Source organism: Cryptomeria japonica, chromosome 9 (genome assembly GCF_030272615.1).
Source record: "Cryptomeria japonica chromosome 9, Sugi_1.0, whole genome shotgun sequence".
In the NCBI taxonomy this organism is placed as follows: domain Eukaryota; kingdom Viridiplantae; phylum Streptophyta; class Pinopsida; order Cupressales; family Cupressaceae; genus Cryptomeria; species Cryptomeria japonica.
Window position 1 is genome coordinate 299,230,502 of NC_081413.1, and position 20,782 is coordinate 299,251,283.

Consider the following 20,782-nt stretch of genomic DNA (forward strand, 5'->3'; position numbering starts at 1 on the left):
CAAATACTACGTCATGACTGAATATGAGACGATCAGTGTCTACATCAATCAGTTGATAAGCCTTATGGTTGTCATTGTAGCCGGTGAACATCAATTTCTGACTTTTGGAATCCAGTTTGGTGTGCTTGGCATTTGGAATCCAAACATAAGCTGTAGAAAAACTTTCAAATGACTGATTTTGGGCTTCTTGCTAGACCAAGCTTCCTCTGGAGTCATCTTCTTAATGACCTTTGTGGGAGACGGGTTTAGAAGGTAGATTGCAGTGAAGACAGCTTCCGCCCAAAACTACTTTGGAACATTTCTATGCTCCAACATAGACTGAGCTATCTCAGTGATTGTACGGTTCTTGCGCTCAACAACACCGTTCTGTTGAGGAGTGTAAGGTGTGGTAAGCTGATGCTTAATGCCATGTGAGGCACAAAAGTTGGTGAACTTTGTAGATCAAAATTCCCCTCCATTGTCGGATCGAAGAGTGACTATGTGACAGCCATACTTTTTTTCCACTAAGGCCTTAAACTTCTGAAACGTGCTAAACACCTCTGATTTTTGCTTGAGAAAATACACTCACATGCGTATTCTGAAATCATCAACAAACAATAGAAAATACCTGCATCCAATGACTGATGGTGTGTGCATGGGACCACAAATATCTGCATGAATGAGCTGCAAGACCTTGGATGCTTGCCAAGTGTCTCCATCTAAAAACGTAGTCCTATGCTGCTTTCTAGCTTGACAAGCTTTGCAAACTCCGTGATTCTGAGTTTGAATCTCAAGTAATCCTACACCTAGATCCTCCCGAACCAACTAAGAGAGATAGTGAACATTCAGGTGCCCATATCACCGATGCCAAAGAGTGCTGATGGAAGTACTCCTTGCTGCCATGGTGAGCTCCTGAGAACTAGTAGAATCAACAAGTCTATAAAGGCCATGATCCTCAATGCCAATTGCAATTGTAGTGCGAGTCTCTCTATCAAAAATGCTGCACTTATGCAACCCAAAGACGACATCCAACTGTGGTGAATGCTCCATAATTTGACTGACTAACAGTAGATTGAGCTTCATACTAGGTACAAAGTATACATTGATGAATATCAAATCCCTCCCACTAGATGAAATCTGAACGTTGCCCTTGCCGACAACAGTATTCTCTTCGTCGCCTCCAAATATCACTGAATCAATGAAAGGCATGTACTTTGTAAACTAATCCCGACGATGGGTAAAATGCCGAGAGGCTCTAGAGTCAATGTACCATGCTAATGATTGAACATCATCAGATGGGGTTTGGGCCATGAACGCATAGAACGCAGATTCCTTTTGATCAAGGATGCGTGGTAGAATTGGCTTTCTACTTGGACCCTCCTTGTTTGGATTGCTGGGATGCTATCAATTTCTTGCAATCTTTCACCAAATGGCCAAACATATGACAATAGTTACACTGTAAGCTCTTCTTCGAAGACTGCTGAGGTTGACCTTGACCTTGTCCGTTCTGCTGGAAGGACGGAGCTTTACCCTTGTTCTTATTCTAAGTTGTGGCTGTGAAGGCCTGTTCAGTGGACGAACTAGCGCTGTGTTGACGTGTTTTTTATGACTACGTTGAACACAGAATAAAGTTGCTTAACGGTCACTTCACTCTCTCTTGATCAAAATACGATTGCACGCTAAGGTTGCAAGAAGTTCAAACAATCGACTCCAAGGTTCCTTTATGCTATGGACGTGACTCAGTCGACTGATGTGATTGCTGGTAATCCAAGGGGCCTTACCTTTGCATCGTTCTTTCACTTCTTTGCTATGGCTGGAACTCCATCATCAGATATGGCAATTCTACGATGCTGCTGCTTTGAACGGACTAAAATGAATTGAAAGTAAAAGGGAAAGGGTTTAGAAGGATCTAAATCTACTCCTAAGGGCAGTGATAACAATGAATAGTGCTTTGGTGGACAAATTCCAAATAAACCAAGCTCTGCTTCGCCAAGATCAACTACAACTCCGCAAGAACCGTTGCAATCTTCTGGGGATGGTAGAGGATTTTCAAATCGAGAAAGTACATTTGAATACCCAAAAACGACGCAATCCAAATGACTATCCACAATCGAACTCAGCACAAATTTAGGGGGCTCAGACTAACTTTACATTGCAACTTACAATCAACAAGATGCAAAAAGTATGAACCATGGAAATTCATCAGACACCATTACATTCTCCATTGAAATCAAAGCACTATACTACTACTCTAAGTGAGGAATGTGAAACCATGCAAGCTTTGAAAAAATAATTTAAGTGGACACCATCAGAGAACAATGTTTCACTGTTATTATCTCAAAACTAATCACAACAATTTCATACAAGGCTCCCTCCCCTTTACAATGAGGGGGTCACCCCTTTATATAGGCCTCAGGGCATGCAAACCTTAATTAGGGTTTGCCCTAAAAGATTCTCCACTCAAGATGCAACAAGGTGCGAATCTCCAATTAATAACCCATCATGCCCATATACAATTAATTCAAAAGTACCCAAAATAGCATCCATTGCTATTAATTACATTCCATAAGTGCCCACTATGCAATGAATGTACCCTCATGCAAAAATCGCCCGTGATGTCATAAATGCACCATCATCTTCTGAATGTGACGAATGCATGCAGAAGGAATATGTCATAATGCCATAAATGTGACGGCTGCATGCATAGAGATGCTTCATTAATTCAACGTCCGTTGACTTGGCTGCCACTTGGCGAGAAAACCTTGGAGAGAGAAAACTTTAGGTGAGAAGAATTTGATCCATGAAGAATTTTTTCTTGAAGTTTCTCGAACTCTCCTTGCTCTGGAGGAGATTTTCAACAGTTCTCCACCATCTCCTATTTTTTAGGAATTTCCACAATTTTAGGCTTTTGGTCCAGGAGAGAGAGAATTCTCTCACGTATCCATATCTTCAAAAATTTCTAAATTTGGAGGTCATTTGAGCCCTGAAAATGGATTTTTCAAATTTTTCCCGGGGGGGGAAATTTCTTGTTCAGTTCATCCATGATTCCTTCCTTGCCTTATAAATTTTATCTTCAATTCATCCTTGGGTGTGATTTCTTGTTGTGGAGGAATTCTCCTTTGGAAGGGAATTTGTTCCTTACCCCGAGGAAGGAAATTCTTCATGCCTTAGCCAATTTTCATGATTTCCAAGAGCTATATGTCCTAAAGGAAGAAATTTCAAACACTTAGTCAATTTTTTTACCTTTCCTGGAATTCTGTCTTGAAGGAAGGAATTTCCCAGGTGTTAGGGTGGAATTCTGCATAGGTGGTGGATTCTCACAATTTATCCATTTCTCCTTGCCTTCTCCATTCTGGTGCCCAATCACTTCCTGGGGCGGAATTTTCACTATGTGAAGGATTCATGGAATTTTTTGTGAATCCTTGAGACCCTCATTTTGGCGCCCAATTGCATCCTTGGGCGGAATTTTCACTATGCCATGGATTCATTGAATTGTCCATCTATCCTTGCCTGACCCATTTTGGCGCCCAACTGCATCCTTGGGCGGAATTTTCACTATGCCATGGATTCATGGAATTTGTCCATCTGTCCTTGCCTGACCCATTTTGGCGCCCAACTGCATCCTTGGGCGGAATTTTCACTATGCCATGGATTCATGGAATTTGTCCATCTATCCTTGCCTGACCCATTTTGGTGCCCAACTGCATCCTTGGGCGGAATTTTCCTTATGCCATGGATTCATGGAATTTGTCAATCTATCCTTGCCTGACCCATTTTGGTGCCCAAGTCCACATCTGGGCAGATTTTCACCTGGGCTGAGGATTCATGAAATTTGTAGTTCGATTTTCCAGACCTAGGACAATTTGACCCCTTTGCAATTTTGGAATGACTTCCTGAACCTTGGTGAATTTCTGAGCTTTCCATTTTAGGTATAGGCTTCCAGCACTCGATCAATTTCTGGCTTTCTCTGTCTGCTGTCTGACTTTCCGGAATTAGAAAAGTCTGCGAACGTCTAATCCTTGTTGCCTTATCTAACTGACCGTGCCAGTACTGACTTTCCAAAAATAGAAACATTCAAAATGTCAGTGTTAGACCCCTAGATAGGGTGCATGAATGGCTTACTATAAATAGAAACTTACTAAAAATAGAAATTACTAAAAATAGTATGCTTGATTTTCGGCAAAATTAGACCAATCCGGGACTCAGTAAAATCCCTAAAAAATAGGAACTTTCTAAAAATAGAAAGTTGCTCCGTTTTGGCTCAAATTTTACTGGGAGGTTCCTTGAAGGGTCCTAATTCCAGTTGTATGTTTAGTTTCTTCAAAACCCTAACCGAAACCCCTAAAATCTAGGACAAAAGGCATAAACCCCCAAAAAAGACAAAACAGGCCCTAGACTTCACCAAACTCGCTCAAATGAAAAGCAGATTTAATCAATAGGACCCTCAAACACTTGCAAAGAGAAGAGACTGACGAGACTGCTGCGAAAAGACCCCAAAAAATGCAAGCCAAAAGACCGAGAGGGCCTAAGAAGTAGGGGGTCCCCATTTGGAATGGGGCAATGTGTGAAAACATCACAACACGCTGCTTGCAAACTGCTGCTTCGATTGATCCTGCTGTAGAAGCTTGTTGCAGAGATCAGGAAACTTCAGATCAACACTAGTAGATGGGATATTAAGCGTATCAATGAAATGCTTGTAGGATCTAGGAAGGCTTTTTAGCGTGATCACTACCATATCCTCTTCCACCATGGTTTGACCTATAGCTTCCAACTTGTCACAGATGTCCTTGATCTTCGTAAGATGTGCATGGATAGATGACTTCTCATCCATCATAATAGAAAACAACATATTCTTCAAAAAGAAAGCTTGGCTCTTGTTGGACGTTTCATGAAGATCCTTCAAGAGATCTCTGATCTCTGTAGTTGTTTTACCTGAAGGCACTTGAGGGAGTTGATCATCTATGACTGAAAGTTTGATAAGCATGACATCCTCTCGATTTTCGCATCATGTTTGTCTTGATCTTCACTCGTTGCTTTAGGATGAGATTCCTTGCCCAAAACAATCTGATCAAGGCAACGATACTCAAAAATGGTCAACATGCGCTGTTTCCAGGTGTTGTAGTTGCGGCCGTTGAACTTCTGACTGTGTTTCAACATGATGTTGGTCAAAGATGCCATCACAAAAACCGAGGTTGAACGAGGTCAATTGAGTGAAAGCAAGAGACAAAAGAATTTGATTAAAAAAAATCATAATAGTAGCAAAAAAAATTTGAAACCCTGGAGCGGAATTAGAGGCACGAACCCCAATGCACGAATTTCTAGGTTTGGGAGAAACCCAAAAATTAAAATTTTCTGCAAATTTGAACTCTGAATGTTTTTGCTGAAAAAACCAGAAAATAATAATCTGCAAAAAAATATTGATTTTTTTTATTTTATAAAAAAACTAGTAAAAAAAAATATTGATTTAAAAAAAAAAATCAATAAAAAAACTGTAAAAAAAAGGGGCAAAGAACAAGCCCATGAATTCTACCAAAACCCACAAAATTTGCAAACAACAGAAAATCACCTATGCCCCAAAAAATCCTCCCGTGTAGACTCTAGCAGATCGACGGAAATTCACGGAGGTAGCCGAACAAAAATAAACGCGAACATAAAAAAGGTGATGCCGCCACCAAAAATCTGTATAAAACGCGAAAAAATCTCAACTATGCCAAAATGCAGAAAAAAGTCCGTGAAATCGCGGAAAAGATGCGTGCAGTCGCGAAAATCGTAGAAAACCTAAAAAACTTCCACCCCCCAAAAAATCTACCTAGTAAAAAAAACTCGCGATTTTTTAAGACATGAAAGTAGGAAACCCTCATGACCCAGCAAAAAAATTTCTGCCAATCTCTGTAAACTTCACGCCCAGAAACCCTAGTCGGATTCAATTTGCCCAAGATAAAAACTTCAGAAAAATTTCACTAAAAAAATTCCAATAAGAAATTATTTTAGAATTATAAATTTTTCAATTTTTTTAAATCATGCTCTGATACCATGAAAAGTAATTGAATAATTTATTGAACGACATACACATGTATATATAGAGTTAACAAGACGACGTTCTAAATTAAGAACCAGTCGTTCAAGTGAAAACTAAAAAGCTAAAAAGCTTAAAATAATAAATAAAGCTTAAAAAACTAAATAATAAAAACCTAACTATGCATCTTTAATAAAGAAGCAATAGTTTTACTTAATAAACTAAAAAAGCTAAAAAGCTAAATGACCATTAATAAAAGAATAAATATAACTAAGTAAAATATAATTAAATATTCTAATAGGAATTGCCAATACAAGGCATGAACTCATCACTTCCTTCAATCTTTCAAAAGTTGCTTGTGCCTTTTCATTCCAAGAGAAAGCTCCCTTTTTGGTTAGATCAATGAGTGGTGAGGTTAGTTTTGAGAATCCTTTCACAAACCTCCTGAAATAACTGCATAGTCCCAAGAATCCTTTGAGGTGAGTTAGGGTTTTGGGTTTTGGCCAACTTCAAATAGCCTCAATCTTCTCCTCATCATCCTTTACTCCTCGAGCACTGGTTTTATGGCCTAAGTACAAAATTTCCTTCATGCCAAATTCGCACTTGGATTGTTTAGCAAATAAGGAATGTTGCTCTAGTATGCTTAGCACCTCATCTATATGCTTCAAGTGTTCTTCCCAGGTTCTGCTGTAGATCAATATATCATCGAAGAAAACCACCAAGAATTTTCTCAGCTGTCCTTTGAAAATTTGGTTCATACAAGATTGGAAAGTTGCTGGGGCATTAGTTAAACCAAAAGGTAGGACAAGAAACTCAAAATGTCCATAGTGGCACCGAAAAGCTGTTTTTGGTATGTCCTCCTCCCTTAGCGTGATTTTGTGGTAACTTGATCTTAGATCAATTTTTGAGAAGTAGACTGCCCCATGGAGTTCATCTACTCGAGGATTGGGATATCTATTCTTAATTGTCTTTTTGTTTAATGCTCTGTAGTCGATACACATCCTCACAGTGCCATCCTTCTTTTTCAAGAGCACAATTGATGATGCAAAGGGGCTGGAGTTGGGTTGAATGTGCCCCATCTTTAACAGTTCTTTTATGGTTTTCTCAATTTCTTCCTTATACTTACGAGGATGACAGTAAGGAGTGGTAACAACTGGTTTTGTTCCTTCTTCTAGTTCGATGGAGTGCTCAAAGCCCCTTTTTGGGGGAAGTTCGGGTGGGATATCATTGAAGATCTTTTTATGTTTCCTTAATATTGGTTGTATGTCAATGTGGGCTGCTTTCCCCTTGGGAATTGTTCTATCCAAAATCAGACACTGAGCCACCCATTCAACTTGATTATGTCTAAGGGCCTTCTCCATTTTTTTTTGATGAAATCACTGTAGGTAATCCGTTAGACATTTCGTGTAAAGTAACCTTCTTTCCTTCATGTACAAAGCATATTTCTAGTTTTGGGTGGTAAAAAATAAAATGCTCCAAGGAATGTATCCATAGAGTTCCTAAGATTACATCTGTGTCACTTGTATCTACAATGTAAAAAATGTCTTTAATTGAATGCCTTCCCAAAGTGATATTGAGTTGAGAAATCTTCTTCCTGCTAGAAGTGGTGGATCCATCGGCTAATGTCACATTAAATCCCTTGAAATCTTCAGTTTCAAGACCCAATTTTGCAACTAAGTTTTGATCAATAAAATTATGAGTTGCTCCACTGTCAACTAGGGCTGTTACCTTTTGTTCTTTAATTGTCCCTCGGATCCTAAAAGGATAATGTTTGGATGCTTTTGAAATGCAAGCTAGGGTTCCTTCTTCATCATTCATCCTTGTCCTTTTGCATGGATTCACTTCTTCTCCTGTTTCTTGGAGCATGGCCTCAATATTGTCAACTTGACTTCTTTTCCCACCCCTGTGTCCTGGTTCTCATTTTTCTTTGCACTTGAAGCATAAGTTTTTCTTCCTAAGATCCTTTTGGTTACAAACATGTCCCGGACCCCATGGTTCTTTGCACTTAAAACATCTTTCCCTCTCCTGTCCTTCCTTTTGCTTACACAAATGACCTGGTTTCCACTTTTCTTTGCAGTCAAAACATAGACCCTTTCTTCGTAGTTCCTCCCGATCTTTTATAGGAAGGTATGGCTTTTTCTGTTTGTCCTTCTCATGGAGGTGTTTGTTCTTAGTTGATGCCTTACTTGAGTGGGATTTTCCATTTGCTTGGGCGACATCTAGGCGGGTGGTTTTTAGGATTGCCTCTTGGAGTGAAGAAGGATCTAAGGCACTTACCAGGCCACAAGTGCTATTGGATAAACCTTCTACAAAGAGGTAGGTAAGTCTTTCTTTGGATGTTCCCAGAACCATAATTGCTAGTTTTTGAAATTTGGAAATATACTCTTTAAGGGTCCCTCTTTTCCTTATTTTAGTTAGCTCCCTAAAACATTTTTGGGGGTGTTTGATCAAACTGTTCAATAAGTTTCTTTTTGAAGGTCTCGTAGGTTTTTACGTTTTTATGATCTTGTGTGATCAGCCCATGATGCCACCAATGATGGTGTTGTGATGTATTCACACATCGCCCCATTGCAAATGGGGACCCCTACTTTTTGCTTTCTAGGGTTAGTTTTCTTGGTCTTCTAGGTTCTTGTCTATTAGCCTTTGCATTTTGAGAGTTGTTAGAGAGATCATTAAGATAACAGGCTCTGCTTGAGTTAAGGTGGGTTAGTAGGTGTTCCAGGTTAGGGTCTTTTGAAAGCCCTCCCCAGATCAAGTTTTGTTTTTGTTGCTAGGTTATGTCATGTTGGAGTTTGAGGAGGTCAGTGAAGCCTTGTGAGTGAATATCATCTTTGAGGGTCTGAGATTGGTCAAATTGACGAATGATGGAGTCCTGGGTATTGATTGATGGGAAGCTAACCTATTTATCCTTTGGGGACGCCTTCGACAAGTTTGGACTTGGAGATTTGATGAAAAGGTCAAAATTTGAGCCTAAAAGATGGATTTCGCTCCTGACCCTTCCAAAGGGTCTAAAGCGAAATCCTTGGAAAAGACCTAATTTGTCATTAAAAAAAAACATTGAATTGATATCACCTTGAAGGTGAATGGACCTGATTAAGATGAAGGAACGATCTAGCAACCAAGTCAGAGGGCAAAGTTGAGGGGAAAATGAGAAAATTTAGCCCAATCCATGAATTTCGCTCTTGACCCTTCCAAAGGGTCTAGAGCAAAATTCTGGGATAGGTCCTGTCCTTCTAGGGGTACTTGGGTGAAATGGTTAAGACGTCCTTGTAATCCAATTCTTTTGAGCCAGGAACTCTTCAAGGTAATTTGTTAAATGGATGGCAAATTGACTTGATTGTGGTGAGAAGAAATTGGATAAATCAAGTTTGAAGTGAGTTGACGAGATAAGTGTGGAATCAACCCAAATCATGAATTTCGCTCCTGACCCTTCCAAAGGGTCTAGAGCAAAATCCTCAACTTGACTCTCTTTTTTGCCTAATGCATTAAAAAGACCTTTTTTTGAGTTAAATGGATGGCAAATTGACTTGATTGTGGTGAGAAGAAATTGGATAAATCAAGTTTGAAGTGAGTTGACGAGAGAAGAAGTGTGGAATCAACCCAAATCATGAATTTCGCTCCTGACCCTTCCAAAGGGTCTAGAGCGAAATTCCTCAAAACACCTATTTTCTCCTTGTGTGAGGTCAAAACCTTAGTTCCTATGGCGTGGTTGAAGGTAGATTGGTGTATTTTTGCCTTGCAAGGTGGATTGGAGTTAGAGAAATGAAGGATTTTGGCCAAAAACTTGAATTTCGCTCTTGACCCTTCCAAATGGTCCAGAGCGAAGTTCTTTATAGATCCTGTCCTTGGCCATGGTCTGGAGCGAAATCCTCTTTTTAGGCCTTCCTGGGGGTCAAATAAATGTTGTCTTCATGAGAAAGGGATCCAAAGGTGAGAGTCAAAGGAAAACAAAGTAAGAAGGAAGAATTCAACCTAAGGGATGAATTTTGCTCCTGACCCTTCCAAAGGGTCCTGAGCGAAATTCTTGAAAACATCTAAATTACCCATATTTGAGATCTAGATTTGGTTTCCTAAGGCATTGGTGGAGCAAAGATTAATGTACACTTGCCTTGAGAAGCAATTTGGAGCAAGGAAGGGATGGAATTGTGTCTTAATCATGAATTTCGCTCCTGACCCTTCCAAAGGGTCCAGAGCGAAATCCTTTGAAATCCCTATTTTCACCTCGTTTGAGCTGGGCAAAGGGCTAGTTGTGAGATCATGGTGGTAAGAGGATTGAAGGGTTAAGTTCAAGATCGTGAAATGATGAAAATGTGAGGTCTAATTGAGCAAAATGACAAAAATCGCTCCTGACCCTTCCAAAGGGTCCAAAGCAATTTTCCTATAGGGCCTGTCCCTGGAGAGGATCCTGAACATATTTCATTCTAATGCCTTCTTATTGATGATTTAAGGTAAGAAATGCCATGTTAGGATAAACATATTATGTATACTTAATCATCTTTTTGTTTGTTTTGCAGATGGAGAAAGATCAAGCCAGGACAAGGATAACCTATTCTGGTTCCATCATCATCAAGGATACTTCAAATGCATAAAGGAGGACTCAAGGTGTTTTGAAGCGTTGGAAGGCTACAAGTGTTCGAGGAGTTGCAAGCTATCTTCAAAACCTTCATTTTGCCACACAAAGGAACCACATGATGACAAAAAAGAAAGAAAGACTCGACCGTGTAGAAGCCTCATCAAACTCACATGGGAGTCAAGGAGGTATGCTATTCATCAGGTACATCAAATTGAGTATCAAAGAGATCAACCAAACAAAAACATCAGACAAGGTGGCATCCCAGTCACTGTTCCTCTAACCAGATTGGTCCACCTCAGCATGTCCAGATTCAATGTACTTGACTCACCAACGATGGCACAAACTTTGAGGCACCTACCCCTGCTTCCTATTGGTTCTCAAATTTTGAATGTAATTTTATCATTGGCTAAAGGAGTTTGTTGTAACAAACCCTAATTAGGGTTTCCATCTTGTAATCCTAGCCATTGATTCTAAATCAATCAGAGCCATTGAAATGTAAAGAGCTCTCTATATAAAGCTCTGGCTCTTCATTTGTAAAGGTTAATAGTTAGTTCATAGAAGTTAGAGTAGCTAATGTTTAATAGCAAATAGAATAGCAATTAGAGTAGATTAGGAGGAGAAGGCAAGAAATTGTTGCCTAAATTGTAAATGAACTCCATTTTCATTGAAGTTAAGGTGAAATGTGTTCTTTCTTGCAATATGCATGGTTTCTTGTTGAATCTTCAATTTTAAATGGTAGATAATTAGATTGAATGGAGAAAAATTGTTGAATGCACTCGTGTGGAATTTGCCTAGTCCAAACCACTAGCCTCTTACTAATTGTAAGGGCGCCCTATGTAGTCAACTGGCATCGAATGAGCTTAATCTCAAGTCGTTACGTGTCTATTGTTCATGCATTAACTTGAATGATGATCAGTGTTTGCCAGTGATGATTTGAACATCTTCAGAACTACCCTAGAAGATTGCACTGAGCTGGTGTCGAATTGTTCAGTTTGATGGTAAGACCTAGCCCAGTAGGACTCCACCTAGTCGTCCATCCATCTTCTCGCATTCTAGGTCTCGGAGTAGACTTTCTGAGCCCTGTATCTTTTGATATTTCTTTATCTTCCAGCCAATAGATAGGATTTGAGTTCCAATAGATTAAACACTTAGGCTATCAAACGTAAGTCCCCTTGTGATTCCAGCATAATCATATCAAACCAAATTGAGCTTATTCACACGTAGAGACCCTACATATAAGAACCTTGGAGTTATTTCGATTGATCCTTAGGCAAATCTTCAGCATTCGGATAACTTTGTTCAAGAGAGGATAAGATACCTTGGTATTTTATTTTGTGTTCGCATGTGCATAAAAAGAACATCAACAGATGGGCAACCCCATCTAAGTGCAATATGGCAAATGTTATGGCATCTTCTTATGTCATGGGGCTAAGGGTTAAATAGGTTTCCAATTTTTGGATCCATGCATGTGTTGTGGTTTTCCCTGTCCCATCAAAATTTGGAATGCTCAATTTCCCTATCTTGTTTTGGATCTCCCGGTTTGGGTGGTGGTCCCTTCCCCTTTGGGTCATCTTCATTTTAGCCTCACAGTAGGCTGGGAAGGGGATGCTCCTTTTGATTTCTGGTTCAAGCCTCGCATATTCTACGACAAGTGTTTCCAAATTTAGGTTATTAATCTCTTCGTACTCTTGAGAATCTTTCCCTGGCTATAAAAGGAGGCACAGTTTTCTCAGGGGTGGTTCCATTGTCACTTACTGATTGGCTGGAATTTTAATCCCTATTGTTTTCTTGATTTGGTCTTAAGTTACGCATGTTATTGCTTATGTTTTGCAAGGCAAGGAGCATGGCTTGGTTTGTTTGTTCATTTTTCTCCATAAATGTTCTTAATTCTTGCTCTGTGATCCTCTTTCTTTCTCTTTCAAGTGCCCTTAAGGTTCTTTGACTTGGTTGCATCAACTATTGACCCCCCCTAGGCTGGCAGGATGATGCTCTGATACCACTATAATTTCCCCTAATTAGTTATAGTTTAAATTAACCTAAATTTGCCCAAATCTAAAATAAGGTAAATAAGTTAATGGGAGTACCTTTGTATATTGTTTTTTGTGCAACACAAAATTTGGGAACACACATGAAACAATACTTATAAACTGGAACATATGCTAATGAATTAGATTGAATTTTTAATGTATTAATTACCATTAGTACTATATTTGTTAGATGAGATCAGATTGTAGGTTAGTTGCCATTCTTTATTATCCAATTCTTAGTGCATTAGGGTAGGCTAGCTGGATAGGGTGTCCAAGAGACCCTCCACCCTAGGTCCAAGAGGAGATGCTACATCCCTCTTGGCTCCATGTGGCAGGTGTTAAGCATCCATCATGGAGTAGCATACCAAGTGAGGTGTCCTATCGCCGTTCCCCCTCATCACAACCACCTCCTCTCTTAAGTCGAAGAGCAGATGCTTCATCCCTCTTGGCTCCATGTGGTAGGGGTTAGGCATCCACTATGGAGTGGCGTACCTAAGAGAGGGCCCCTAACATACACTGATCCATTTGTGATATTCTAATGAAGTTGTATTTGTTATTCAATTCATCTCATTATTATAATCAATTATATCTGACATAATTATCATATTTCATTATATTACATTAGTGCCTTGTATTAGATTGTCATCAATGCTTTCTGTTAGTATCACGTTGTATCAGTATTAATCATTTATTGTCATTATTCCATTAAAATCAATAAATTATTCCTTATATTATCAGAATTATATGATTTTGCAGTATTGCAATAATTTGTGCAAACTGAATTTGATTGCATTATGTATTCTTGGATATATATATATATATATGTTATGTCTGACAGTATTGTAATTTTAATGTTGTTTGAATAATTACATATAATTTGCCTCTCAAATTAATATCATATTAATGCCACCCATTTGATTAAGATTATACACAACAGTTATATTTAATGATATACAAATAAGATTTTAATATATTTATAAATTGCTGACTGTTATATTCTAACATCAAATCAGAAGTTAGTCTTATACATACCTGTCACTGCTGGCTCCTATTTATCTCTGCTGGCAGCCTTGAAGATTCCTTGCTTCCTTATCTCCCAAATTGGCATGGGAGGGTATTTATCCTAACCCCATTGTGGTGGAAAGCCATGATGCTTCTTATGTGTAGCGCCCCTTTTTGAAGGGTCACTACCCTATCACCTACGGAACTCTCCATGAAATGATTTTGGAGATCATTCAAACAAGCCACTGTTTCATATGAGAGATTATCGGGCCTTTGGGGAATTTGGTCAGCAAATGTAATATATATTTTAATACAATGGCATCATTTTAATATAATAACATCATTCAATATATAAAAATGTAAATTAATGTACATGGTTCATATAACAGCATTATTTAATATATAAAAATGTAAATTGATAATATGATATCATTTTTATATCAATGTAATATAATATAATATATTTTTAACACGATTTTAACATATTGTATGGCAAAATTTACACTAATTATTTCTACTATAAATGGTGGGACATGACACTCAACCTCGCATTTCTAATTTATGTTGAAGAATTCTGAAAGAATTTTCATGATAATCAATCTTTAAACAGAGTAGCCGAATACTCCTCCCTTCCCTTGGCATCTGTATCCCCATATCCAAAACGGATACATATCTGATACGGCCCAGATACATGTTGAATACTATGCCCACGTGTGCCCAAAAAACCTTGATTTTCCAACCGTGCCACATACTATGTGATTTGATTTTTTAAAAATTTGATGTAAATCTTCGTAAATTTAATTTAAAAAAACTTCGTTCATGCAATTAATAAAAAACAAAAATTGGTATATACAAAACCTACAATAAATGAGAAAGACAAATGAAATGTTTTTCTATTTCAGCGACCCATTTTTTTGGGTTATCTTCCAATACAACTCTACTATTTTTGCATATTGTAAATTGTTAAATCAATTTATAATATTTATGTAGCAATTATGTGTCTATTGCTTTTGAAGTAATGAAAATCTCTTCTACTAACCTAGAAAATTGTGTTGAAGTTATGTGTATGTTTTTTTTATGAATGTCGTATCCAGCTGTATCCATATTGGGGGTCTTAAAAGATGGCTGTATCCGTATCGGATACCGTATCCATAATTGCATCCGTATACATGTCCATGCAACTTTGTCTTTAAATGAAACAAACCTATCCTAAAACAACATCAATAATTTTAAGAAATGCTTCACAAAATGACTTACAAACCCTTGCTTTCACCTCTTTTTCAGAAAAATGAATCTCAATAAATTCTGATTTTACCCTTAACTTGGAAATTCTGGAAATGAGGTTTCAGTTCTGGAAATGCATAAAACTGTGAAGGAAAATACTCAAATCTGGATGTGAATAAAGATATAGAAATAAACTTGCCAAGAAAGTTATCAATACTCTTCAACAAAGATGGTAGCCAAAAATGCAAGGGGAGGTTAAGCAACCTAACCCAAACTGGAAGCACATAGAAGGATTTAGACATGTTTTAAATCTGGATACCAAGGCTTCACAAAGAGAGAACCCTCCCTCCAAAACCAAGGACCCTTTAAAAGAGTTAATTCCCAATTCACAACCAACTCACAAACAATTATGAAAACACCTCGAGGATAGGGATAGATGACAATTGCTTTAGAGAGGAAAGGCTTCCATTTGTAGGATACCCAAGCATGTAAATTTGGAAAATGTCCCTCATCCCCAAAATGTCTCATATAGGGGATAGGGGCTTGAAATGTAGGGGACACCTCCCTTGGATACATAGCATCATATACAAAATCAATAATGACTAACACAAACATCTATTTAAGTATCATTATATAAAGCAAAATAGTTTCACAATGTCTAAATAGGTACATGGTTTGCGTTAGGGACCTTACATCCCCCTCCCCTTAAATTAGGTTCCCTATTTAGAAGCCCTCAAAGAGGTGGGGATAAAGAATCTGCAGTTGATTAACATCCCTTCAAGTGGTTTAGTCTCATTGTACCATTTTTGTTGGACGTTGACCTGGTGTTGTTCTCATTATCGAAAATCTGTCCTCCAATGTGCCTAGATGTGAAGAAACTCCAGAGCTAATTGCCTTCTTGCCTCTACCTATTATGCATTCAATCCAAGAGGTGGGAAATATCATGAATATTTCACCTAAAAATATAAATATGAAAAAAGTCTTTGATTTGAGACAATCTAGGTGGCAAGGGTAGATGGTAGGTGGTAAGATTAGATGGTAGGTTAATGGTCCCACTCACTCCAAAATATTCAAAGGCCCCACAAAACAAGGTGTGAGAGAAAATATTTTGTAATGGATTGAGCACTTATATGTTCCTACTCTCAAAACACTTTATTGCTCATTGGGAAGTGTTGATCCAATCCCTTGATATCATCATGCTTCTTTTGGCAATGGTATGCCTTCTAAAGGAGTTATCAAATCAATATCACTTGCTTTTCTATATCTTGTAATATTGTAGGGCCGATCGTGACATTGTCCTAGATTTATTCCCTATTCAGTGGTGTTCTACATAGTTGACCATGCAAGGCTAGAAATGGTGCTTTCCTCAAGGCATTGTGGTGATTGTGATTTGTTGTTGTATGCAATGGCCATAAAATTGAGGTAATCCTCCCACCTAGATTGTTGGTCCATCACACACATGTGCAATATATCTCACAAAACTTGTTTCACTCTCTGTGTCTTGCCATCTATTTCAAGATGATAATTTGCATTGAAGTTGAGCTAGGAGCTCTATGCCTATTGCAAAGTAGTCCAAAACGTGGATGTGAAAACAAGATCCCGATTTCATATCATTATACAAGGAATTAGGTGCAATTTGATGTCGTCCAGTAAGATGCTTACCATTGTTGTGGCAATGTAAGTGGTCTTTGTGGGAGAGAAGTGTGCAACTTTGGTCATTTGTCAACCATCACCATGGTGGCATCGTGGTGTGTCATGTCCCCTCCATCCAAGGGATATAACATTAATTTAATCATAGTGTTTTCTAAACACTATAAACAATAATATATGAAATATGATAATTATAATATTAATATTGTTAATAATAAAAATAAATTTGGCTCCCAGCAGGTTGGTGCCAAGATGAATTTAAATTTAAAAATCAAGGTTGGCCTATTTTGGTAAAATTGGAATAGGTATTAATAGGGGCACTGAAGGTTCATGTGGGGCAGGAAGGGAGATTTCGAATGAAATTTCAAGTGACAGCACCCACAGCATGAAAACCTTGTTGGTATGATCAGGTTGGAATGAAAACTCTAACCTGTTTGACACATTCGTTTATCTCTGCAAACTGTTAATTATTCCTTTCAAACTGTGTAGGGTTTGGATAATTGTGAGTAGAATTTATTTGGTCAGACAAGCTGGTAGAGGGCAGATTGTTACCACTAGGCGGCACAATTGTTAAATACTCCTATCATACCAATCATTGGAGGAACTGTGAGCCAAATTCTGTAGTTTGCAACATTGAAGGAAAGAAATATTAGATCCAATTATTATAGTATCATTTAACCTGGGTGCCAACTGTTCCATTTTGTAGTCTATCAGCAGCTTCAAGCAGGATGTCTTTTACCCTTCAGGGTTGAGTGCACCATTATAGAGCTACTTTGAGGCAGCAGATCACCAGGGGCAGCAACAAGAGTTATTGAGTACCAGATCTGGGCTGAACTCTTTCAAGGACCTAGGTGGCAAAATAAATCAGTCTTCACAGGAAAAACTGCACACCAGCATTTTACCTACATCTCCCCACATCAGCAAGTGGGCTAGGAAACCCTAATCATGGGGCCTACACTGTGATACAGAAGTGAAAACAAAGATTAATTACTAGTAATTTTGTTGCTGATACTAAAAAACCCTAGGGATATTACATGGGGACACACTGACATAGGAAGACTAACAATAAAGTCTATGAAAACGATGTCCTATTTCCACTCTCAAATCTTATGATAGTTAGAATTCTCGTTGAATATTGGTGCTTGGCCTTGACCCTTGGACACTCAATAATTGACAAACTTGCAATGCCTCTTCTCAAACCTGCCCAATGATACAATTGTGAAAGGTTTGCGTGCATCTTCTTCACCTCTCGATGTGTTGCATTGGGTGCTTAGTGTGCCTTTGTCAGAACCATTGTCTGAAGGTCCCCTATAACTGATACAATATTGTGCCTATTGTGTTACAAACTTATATCTAACTTTAAAGTGTACCCCAAGAACTTTTCCTTGAGATCCCTTTGTGAGGGAAAGGAGATCCATATTTCAATTGGATTGCCAAGGATATGTACGCCATGTTTCATGTGGAGATCACTGTTTTTATAAGGAAGTGACATAATGGGCAGAGAATGTATAAGCATAGGTGCTCGCAAAGGTGGAAGTGCCAAGAAGGGTGTCATTACATGATGATCATGCTATTCATGAGGATGCTATTGTTCTCGAGGAGGAATTATTGCCATCTAGTTTGTCCTTCGGTGAAGGAAATTTTTTTAAATTTTTTTGTTGATTTTTAATCTTCTATGATCATGTCAGCTAATCAATTGTCATATCGTATATGATGTATATTGTATACCTTTTTTGTTCTAAAACCACTACAAAGTACAAACACTACTTATGAATTCTTGATATTTAGTTTTTTCAATTTTACATGTCATTTAAGTTTGTTTTGCAAATTTTTTTTTTTTAATATGCTAAGTTTTGGTCAAGTCCAGTCTGAGTGTAAATTTTTGGCTTGCTGAGTCTCGAGTTCTTATAGACATCTGATATCAAAATCTTGTCTATATCTTGTTTTTTTTTTTAATTGAAACAATGTACATGATGCTACTATACAGGGGAAAAAGAAAAGAAGTATAAGAAGTCACAGAGTCATGTATTGCTGGTATAACAGTCATCTTATTATGCATCTGCTGCTATCATTTGTCCATTGATTAATGCAGTTGTCTTTTGTTACGAATAGAGCATATACAGCCCCACAGTATCTTCAATGTGAAATTATTCATAATGAAATGCTCTTAATGGTTGTAACCCTTCTAAATTCATTCTCAGTCACATGGTACAATCCACGGTCCCATGAGCTTGAAATAATTTTCCACTACAGATTTGTCTCCATCAACTTAATATTCATTGCATCATTTGTCCACTCTCATCTAATTTGAGCATTGAACTCTTGAACTCTCACAACTTTGTAAGTTCACAATTTGCCCTTAATGAGCTACCTTTGCATGGAGGAGAGAGACAGGTGTGAAGGTGGGTTACCTTAATGGCCCTTGAATGAGGGTGCTATGTTGCCATTATCAACTATTTGACACAAATACCAAATATATTTAGCACTACAAGAAATAGGTGGGCCACACATTAAACAAGGTGGCAGCACTCATACAAATTTGTATTCAAAACATGTACAATATATAGTACAATGGATATCAACTACCAACCAACTGATTTAAACCTCTATATGATTAAAACAATAACTGAGATATATATAAGATAACCGAGGAACATTTATAATATCTAATTTAATATATGTTTTAGGTGGAATGTGGTATAAGTTAGATTAAGACTAGAATAAGGCAGTCACATAGTGTTAAGACTTCTTAGTTTTAGTAACAATGGATCTATCTTTTGACACATCGATTTTTATTAGGTTTCTTTATAACAACAGTTGTTTCCTGTTAGTTACATATTAGAGTTATTTTCTTATCTATTGAGGTTGTAATAGGATCATATAGCTATCCATTAGAAATTGGAAGAAGCAGAAATTATCTAACTTTGATGGTTAAAACATTCAGGCATAAATGCAATTAAATTCTATTCTTTTTCTATCGTAATCACTAATCAACTTCATGTCACCTTTATTTATGCTTTCTCTGTCGCATCTATAATTTTGTTCTTATTGTTTTATGCTTCAGCTACACAGGTTTTCACATCTACAGTTTGAAAAGCATTATCAGCTACCTACAGAGACTGCTTTCAAACAGGCATTGGAGGTACTTGTTCAAGTTGCTGTAGGGATGAAAAATGAATGTTTACATGAATGAGGACTTTGAATTTGGCAGCTTCATCCACATTTTTGACAGGAAAGACTCAAGGGACTTAGTAGCATAAAAATATTACAGCAGCCCAAGCGACTTTATCGACGATCAAGGTAATTTTGATGTCTTTATGCAATTTTGTTCCATAACCCTTGCATAAGAAATGTCTGCCATTGCTAATAAAATAGTTTTGGGTATTGTTTCTTACTGTGCTTTTATGTTGACCATGGGGGTCATTGCAGAACTGCTACCATTGAACAAGACCCAGCTGACAGTGTCCACGGCACGCTGCTGGAATATGGAATCGATATTAGCAAGTTTGCATTATAAATTTATAATACATCGTTCTTTTTTAGTGATTTCATATTTAATAGATGAAAGTGATGGTTCATGGTTTATTAGTTCTTTAATATTTTGTAAACACTGCCTTTGAACTAAATTATGTTGCTTCTGTTAAGATATTATAGAAATAGAGAATATTTTATTGTGAAACAGGTCTGTTTGCCCGGCTGTTCAGGAGGATACCGTGATTTCACATGATTCAACTTCCCTTGGAATTCACAATTCTCCCAAAGAAGAAAAGAGTGCAGGAAGACCTGTAAATCTAATTCCCACTATATTTCTATTTTTCTTTTCTTACATTGGGATCTAAACTCATAGAAAAGTACAGAATGGTACATTTGTTCATACACATCATATCATTTGACATTTTCTGATCTCAGGGTTCTTACTTTTTAAACACTATAATATCAGATTTGGTATTTTCTGAAGTAGATGATGGCTTCATGTCCAAATCAAAAGTGTGAGATTCTCTGTTAATACTTGTTACTTTGAACTGCAATTTGCCTGTCATATCTTTTGCAATTGCTGATCATTGTTCTTCAAAGGTAGATGTTGGTTAAATAAGCTTTAACTATAACCATAGGAAGGATCAAAGTCCATGCACCTTATGAGAGATGATTTTGTGGAAAACAGTCGCCAGCTATTTGATTTATGTGGAGAAGAGATTCAAAGTGCAAGCGCAAATTATACACTTAGTCATGATAATCATGTGACTTGGAAGCAAAAGGTAGCATTTTTTAATCTCAAGTTATGTAGACTGGTGAACATAACATTAGGAAGTT

General features: G+C 37.7%; 1 protein-coding gene across 2 annotated transcripts in view; it reads left to right on the plus strand.

Moving 5' to 3' along the window:
* Nucleotides 1-20,782, plus strand: part of LOC131079581 (uncharacterized) — a 191,324-nt gene that overhangs the window by 25,268 nt on the left and 145,274 nt on the right. For both annotated transcript variants that reach the window (XM_058017570.2, XM_059211060.1), the window contains exons 3-8: nt 19,536-19,613; nt 19,704-19,771; nt 19,901-19,975; nt 20,154-20,256; nt 20,381-20,460; nt 20,634-20,727. In XM_058017570.2, the coding sequence (XP_057873553.2) occupies nt 19,536-19,613; nt 19,704-19,771; nt 19,901-19,975; nt 20,154-20,256; nt 20,381-20,460; nt 20,634-20,727 (498 nt within the window). The remainder of the gene's footprint in view (nt 1-19,535; nt 19,614-19,703; nt 19,772-19,900; nt 19,976-20,153; nt 20,257-20,380; nt 20,461-20,633; nt 20,728-20,782) is intronic.